Source organism: Oratosquilla oratoria, chromosome 10, assembly GCF_046742065.1.
Source record: "Oratosquilla oratoria isolate Oo_2021 chromosome 10, ASM4674206v1, whole genome shotgun sequence".
Classification (NCBI taxonomy): domain Eukaryota; kingdom Metazoa; phylum Arthropoda; class Malacostraca; order Stomatopoda; family Squillidae; genus Oratosquilla; species Oratosquilla oratoria.
The window spans coordinates 11,582,820-11,590,319 of record NC_134786.1 but is presented as its reverse complement, the minus strand read 5'-3'; the positions used below and the strand labels follow the sequence as shown (position 1 = coordinate 11,590,319).

Sequence of the window (7,500 nt, the reverse complement as noted above, 5' to 3'; positions counted from 1 at the left end):
AAGTGAATTAAAAGTTCGTAAACAAAACTGGTCTAGCATCGCTTACCTGGATAACAAGAGGCGTGGTCCCAGTCTCTCTCCATTACAAAGTAACATTTCGGTGATGAGGTCGGGATTGCATTTTCCAAGAATCTACCCACGTCTCCGAAGTCCATCGATGTGTCTTCGTGTATCCCACGAACTAGGAGTTCCTTTCACGAAGAAGAGTTGACTTTCTTCAGCCTCGTTTCTGCCACGATGCGCTTCACTATGGGCAGACCCAGCTTTGTTGTTCGTTTTTTCGTTTTTTTCTTTTTTCTTGGATGAGCGTGGTAAGCAGGCGGATGAATGGCAGGCAAGACGGACCACTCCAGCAGGTACATCATAACATCAAGGGTGACCTATCATACAGCTCTTCCTCGCATCCCCTCTTCCTCGAACTCTGGAGAAGGAGGAAGAACCCCTTGAGGTTATACGAACTCTTCTTTCGGATTAGAAAAGAATATAGAGCTGCAGTTGACTGCAGCTCTAGCTGGACCCTATGCCCAAAACGCTCTGGAATGGTAAACATTGGTGTTGCCAGCTGAGCGATGAACTTGAGGGACTTCGTAGGTATGGGCGTTGTTGCATTTGTTGAGAGTGTTCATCTCTGGAATCGTGTGGTAGATGTGTTCCACCCTTTGGTACATACTCGACTCCGGAAGTCCTCCTCTCAACTTGGGCCAGAAGTGTTTGTCGTTCGCGAAGACACACGTCGCGCCTCTCAGGAGGAACCTCATCTCCTCGTCCAGGTCGCCCTCGTAGACGTCCCCGAGAACGATGATCACCACGTCATGGCACCTGTTCTTGAGGCTTTCGTGATGGGCACTCTTGAACTGGAACCGACACCACTCGTTGTCGATGTAGTTCCTCGAGAGAACGATGATCGTTCTTCGGGAGGCCTCGATGGCTTCGACGATGGTGTCTGCGATGTAGGCCGAGACGGGGAAGTCTCTGTAATGTAGGCTTACCCTGTAGGGCTTCTCCCCCTGCTCGAGCTCAGCTGCTAGGACCTGAGTCACCCACGCCTCGTCCTTGGAGCTGTAGGACACGTAGGCATCGAAGAGTCTGTCCTGTTTCTCGCTGAGCTTCGTCTTGTAGCAGAGCCTCTTGCCGCATCTGGCGTACACCCATCCCCTGATGGTGGTGCGATACAAGAGCGCCACGACCATGATCACTAAGACAACGCATATGGCACAGGCGACGATAACAGGTTGAAGGAAATCCTGGATGACAACGGGCTGGACGATGGTGGAAGGTGTGGTCATGTTGAGGCATGAGGTGATGTTGTAATCGACAATGAGAGGACCCTGGCGGTTCGTCTCGTTTGCCAAGCAACGAACCTCCATCAGGTCGGACACTTTAGGCTGGTTCGCCGAGAGCCAGATACCAAAGGACTCGACGAACTGGCAGTGACAGGTCCAGTCGTTGTTCGACAAGGACACCGACAGGAGGAACGTGTTGTCCACCAACCTCCAGACGGGGAAGTTGACGAGGTTGTTGTTGTGGAGGGTGAGGATCTTGAGGTTCGTGAGAGACGCGAAGGTGTGCTGGTGGATATACCGAAGTCGGTTGTTATGGAGGTGGAGTTCGTGGAGGTGCTCGAGGCGGTGGAACTCGTGCCCGTGGAGAGCCTCCAGGTAATTATCGTGCATATAAAGAATGTTGAGACTCGTGAGGCCGCTGAAGGTCTCGTTGTCGAGGAGCTCCACCCCGGAGGAATTCACGTACAGGATCCTCAGGTGCTTACGACCGATGAACGTGTGCGAGGAGAGGTTCTTGATCATGTTCCCGTCGATGTAGACTTCGGTAGCGTCCATGGGGATACGGTCAGGCACGCGTGTCATGTTCTGTGACGAGCATTCCACCACGTTCGTATTCCACGACTGATCGTGGTAGCAGTCACACCCCTCAGGACACGTCATCTCACAGTCGCACGCATCGTACTCACAACACTGACACAACGCGAAGCAGTGTGTCTCGTACTTACAGAGGAACTGCGAAGGGTCGACTTCGATAATGGGGATGAAGGGGGCGGTCCGCGCGAAGGGCATCTTACAGTAGATGCTCTCAAGGTCCATAATGGTTGGGTGGTGCCGATGTTCCAGCTGATTGACTCGCTGGAGCCACTCCATGGTACAGTCACACACGAACGGGTTGCCTCCCAGGTAGAACTCGGGGCGGGGGCGGTGTGGGGGGACGGGGGAGAGCTGGAGTGAAGACGCATCCATGTTCTCCAACTTGTTGGCGAACAGGTCGACACGGCTCAAGTTCGTCTTCTTGAAGAACGTGAAAGGTTCCACGAGGGAGATTCCGTTGTCATTCAAGAAGAGTAACTGGACACTGTCGGGGATCTGAATGGAATTGATGTACTCCAGGCGGTTGAAACTCACGTCCAGGGTCTGGATGTTGAGATCGTGGCGTTCGAAGTTGTTCCCGAGTTCGTCAATGTCGTTCATGTGGAGGTCCAGCCACTGAAGGCTTGGTGGGACGAAGCCGTAGTCAAAAAAATTAATCCTGTTATCGGACACGTTCAACCACATGAGACTCTGCATGTTGGCAAACACGCCGTTGATGTCAGTCAACATGTTGGCATCGAGTCTCACGGCCTGGAGGTTGGGGTTCCTCTCGAAAAGGTCCCACTCGAGGCTGGAGATTTTGTTCTTCGCAAGGTTGAGGATCTTAAGAGAGGGGAGGTTGACAAACGAGGCCTTCGTCAGGTTGCCACCGATCTCGTTGTTGACAAGTCTGAGGCCGTACAGATGGGTGAGGCCGTGAATGGATGTGTTCTTGAGAGTTCGAATCTTGTTGTCACCGAGATCGAGTGTTCTCAGGAGCCTCAGCTCTCTCAAAGCCTCGGGCACCTCCGTCAGGTTGTTATGGTTGAGGTTGATATCCTGGACGTTTGTCAGGTTGGTCAAGGCCTTATAGGTGATTTCCTTGATCTTGTTGTTGTCGAGGGCGAGGAAGCTAAGGACGTTGAGTCCCTGGAAGGCCCCGTCAGATACCACAGTCAGGTGGTTGAAGGCGAGTTCGAGGGTGTGTAGGTTGACGCAGGAGGCGAAGGCGCCCTTGGGGATCGTTTCGATGGAGTTATGAGACAGGCGGAGGACTTGGACGCTGTAGAGGTCCTGGAACACGTGTTGGTGCAGCTGAGAGATGTTGTTGTGGGAAAGATCGAGTCTCATAAGACGGATCAGTCCTTGGAAGACGGTTTCTGAGAGCCAGCTGGACGACAGCTCGTTATGCGACAGGTCCAACTCCATCAACTGCCCGAGGCCTCTGAAGAGCTCCGGGGCGATGACGGACATGGAGTTGTTCTTCATCCGGAAGAACATCAGCTGAGGTGTTGGCCGGAAGGCGTCCTCCGGAAGGGCCACCAACCTGTTGTGCGAGAGGTCGAGGTCCCGGAGGGCCTCGAGGCCGACGAGGGCGTCGTCATCAATCTTGCCGAGTTCGTTGTTAGCGAGACTCAACACCGAGAGCCGACTGAGGCCTGAGAACACTCCGGACGGAAGGATTGTGACGTCATTACTCGAAAGATCCAAAGACGTGACGTCAGCAGTACAACCACCACCGCCTCCGTAACCGAGTTTAGTGAGATCATGAAGGCGGTTAAAACTGAGGTTAAGTGACTTGAGATTGGACAGGTGGCAGAGCGCCCCCTGAGGAAGCTCCCACATGTTGTTGGTACTGAGATCGAGTCTCTCTAAGTGACGAAGAGGCCGGAAGACGTGAGGCTCCATCGTGAGACTCATCATAGGCCAATCGGAGTTCCACGTTCTCACGGTTAAGTTCCTCAAGTTCCTTACCTTCTCCATGGCGCTTGTCTTTAGGGATCCCATCTTGCAGTACTCGAGGGAAAGGGACCTCAGGCTTGAGAGCCCATGAAGGGAAGCCGCCTCCAGGAAGCTCTCGTAGAAGTAGACATCGTTGCAGGTAACGGTGAGCCTGGACACAGACTCTACACCAGCTGGAGAGATTTCCGAAAACAATGTTGTTCCCGCCAGAGTCCGTAGGCTGCAAGCCAAAGACATCTTCGTCCCGTCACTGCTAAACTGTTGGCAATCATCTCCAGAGACGAAACTGGCGATTGCGTCCGCCGGAGCGATGGCAAAGACAAAGCTAATTGTAAAAACAAGCCAAGATCCCATCATGGCTACGCGGTTATTTCTTAACTTAAAAGAAATGACTTTTTTTTTCCGAAAAACGGTGAACTGGGAACACTGTTTCACTGTGCACTAAACTTCTCCTATGCTAACGCATCGTTTCAAAGCCCTACGATTTCATTTTCGGACACTTTCGTCAAGTTCGCCTTGGTCCGACACGATAGATGGGAAGGTATCGAGGCCGGAAAGAGCGTACGTCCACACTCTATGGCTTTCGGCGAGGTACTGGCGGGAATGAGTCGACACGCTCTCGTCTTTGCCTCTCGTGATCCACCTCTCACTCCCAACCACCCCGACCACCCGCATATCTACACTGTAAACAATAGCTTCATTTTCGTTATTTCTTTATTTAAACCCAAACTATCTGTTTACCATAGGACTTGTAAACGTATATTTTCGTAATTTTAGGTATAGGAAGTAGGTAGAGCCTTCAAATGGGGAATAAATGCAAAAATTCGCACAAATTATAACCCCCTTTTGTCAACACTAGTGCCGAAGTTAGCCACCAGATGGCAGGCCGTCCCAGAAGAGACTCGGAAACTTCTTCATTGGTCAGAAGCTATCAAGCTTTGTAGCAAGGAGGAGGTGCGCTAGGATGCTCTTTCGGACTCTGCCTGTCTCGCTGTTTTTTGGACTTTGAAAATTTGTGAAGAATTTATTCTTTTGTGACTTTGAACCGTACCGGAGAGAAAGATGTGTGTAGAGGTCGAAGAGACCTTGTAATCGATATATACAAACGCTTCGATTTTGTTTATTTTCGTGAAGAATGATTAATTTTTATACTTTAGTTTTATGGTTTGTATACCAACAGTCCCGCTATTTCTGTTTATATATTGGTTGCATATATCATTCTATTTCATTTCTATTTCTATTTGTTATAGTATTGATGGTGAAAGACTCAGTTATGTGTGGTAAAAATAACTTTTATTGGGATGAAAATATATATATATTTCTTACTAGCTACGGAAGTGCAAATTTGTTCAACTATACAAACATGGTGCACGCTATTCAAATGTTAAAAACGTAAGATCATATGAAGTGGAAATGCACTTATTCATGTTAGTGTTACACACACATACGTGTGTGTGTGTGTGTGTGTGTGTGTGTGTATGTGTGTGTGTGTGTGTGTATGTGTGTTTATATATATATATATACATATGTATTTATGTATGTATTTGTGTTTATGTGTATTGTGCGTGCGAATGTATGCGTACATGTGCGTGTTGTATGTGTACATACATGTACACACATATATCTATATGCATACGCGCATTCATTATTACTAAATATCTACATGTTTTATAAACACACACGCACAAACGTACATACCCAAACACACGCGCAATTCTGTGAATATATGTATATACTAAATATGATTATATACAGGTACGTTTTAATACACGTAATTGTGTGTGTGTGTGTGTATGTGTGTGTGTGTGTGTGTGTGTGTGTGTGTGTGTGTGTGTGTGTGTCTACTCGTACATACATCCATACATACACCCATAATAAAAACATACATATTTTTAATACAAGTACAAACAGGACATACAATTCTTCTTGACTACAGGAAGGAGGGGCAACGCCTTGCCTCCTGAGATGGATAACTGGCCTGTGTGTACTAAAGTGCTTTGTAACTCGAATTCCTAAACGGGACTAGTTAGAAATCTAATATCAACATTCAGATGATTCAATATCCCGAAGACTTAGAAAAATTATTTCTAGAAAATAATCTTTGGTTTCCTTAGAACCAGGAAATCGAGAAAGGCCACATTTTCACACAACACAACACAATATACATATATATATATATATATATATATATATATATACATATATATATATATACATACATATGTGTGTGTGTGTGTGTGTGTGTGTGTGTGTGTTGTGTGTGTGTGTGTGTGTGCGTGTGTGCGTGTGTTTGCACACTACAAGCCCATACCAATCTTCTAGAGTATAAACAGTATATCTGACACTTCTAGCAAGAGTTCAGCGTCTCCTTCCGTAGGCTCCTTTCTCTGCTAGTATCTGTGGAGGGAGAGGGGGAGATAGGTTTCAGTCACCCACTAGACAGAGTATTACTCTAAATTAAATCATGTTATTCCCCCTCCCCCCTTCCCCCCTTCCCCCTCCCTCCCTCCCACCTCTCCCACCCTTCCATCCCCTCCACACTCACACTGGGAGGAATCTATGGCTTAAAAAAAAAAAAAAATCGTTCTTATTTTTTTGGTCTATTTTTGTCTGATTTCCCTCTGGCTAGCCTACATGCTCTCTCTCTCTCTCTCTCTCTCTCTCTCTCTCTCTCTCTCTCTCTCTCTCTCTCTCTCTCTCTCTCTCTCTCTCTCGCCTTCTCTCTCTCTCCTTTCTCTCTCTCTCTCTCTCTCTCTCTCTCTCTCTCTCTCTCTCTCTCTCTCTCTCTCTCTCTCTCTCTCTCTCTCTCTCTCTCTCTCTCTCTCTCTCTCTCTCTCTCTCTCTCTCTCTCTCTCTCTCTCTCTCTCTCTCTCTCTCTCTCTCTCTCTCTCTCGCCTTCTCTCTCTCTCTCTCTCTCTCTCTCTCTCTCTCTCTCTCTCTCTCTCTCTCTCTCTCTCTCTCTCTCTCTCTCTCTCTCTCTCTCTCTCTCTCTCTCTCTCTCTCTTCTCTCTCTCTCTCTCTCTCTCTCTCTCTCTCTCTCTCTCTCTCTCTCTCTCTCTCTCTCTCTCTCTCTCTCTCTCTCTCTCTCTCTCTCTCTCTCTCTCTCTCTCTCTCTCTCAGTGCGTAAGATTTACCTAATTGTAATTACCTAATCGCAGTATACAGAAAAAGACCTACACTCGGGGGGTCCTGACTCCTAATCTCAATTATCGTATTGAGCTTCAAAATCATGTTTGGGTTCTCTTTATTCTCCATGGTCTTGGATCACGTGTCGGACTCGTAACCGACAGCTATTTCCCTCCCGGAAGAGAGCTCAGAGCTCTCATATATGACCGATCTATGGGTAATGCTGTGACCTTACACGCATAGAACCCAAACTCCCCGCCCACGAAAGTTGGAGTAACGACTCGCAGCGCAGGGATACTGAAATTATTTCAGACCTGGGCGGGATTCGAACCCAGACCGACGTAGTGGCAGCCGTGAATGGTACTATCGGGTCCTCAAGTCGTATATGTGTGTGTGTGTGTGTGTACGTACGTGTGCGTGTGTTTGTGTCTGTGTGTATAATTTTCTTTATGTGCGTGTTTGCGTGTACGAGTATTTGTTTATCCCTGCTCTCTCACTCAAAAAAAAAAAAAAATGAAAACAGAAACTGTATTTCGGTAATTATATCAATGATATC

The 7,500-nt window shown here is 47.9% G+C and overlaps 1 protein-coding gene across 1 annotated transcript in view; it reads right to left on the bottom strand.

The window, feature by feature from the left end:
* Positions 1–4,426, bottom strand: part of LOC143029097 (toll-like receptor 6) — a 20,583-nt gene extending 16,157 nt beyond the window's left edge. The window contains exon 1 of the mRNA XM_076191519.1: positions 47–4,426. Coding sequence (XP_076047634.1) covers positions 519–4,175 — 3,657 coding nt within the window. The 5' untranslated portion in view covers positions 4,176–4,426 and the 3' untranslated portion in view covers positions 47–518. The remainder of the gene's footprint in view (positions 1–46) is intronic.
* Between the last annotated feature and the right edge of the window lie 3,074 nt (positions 4,427–7,500).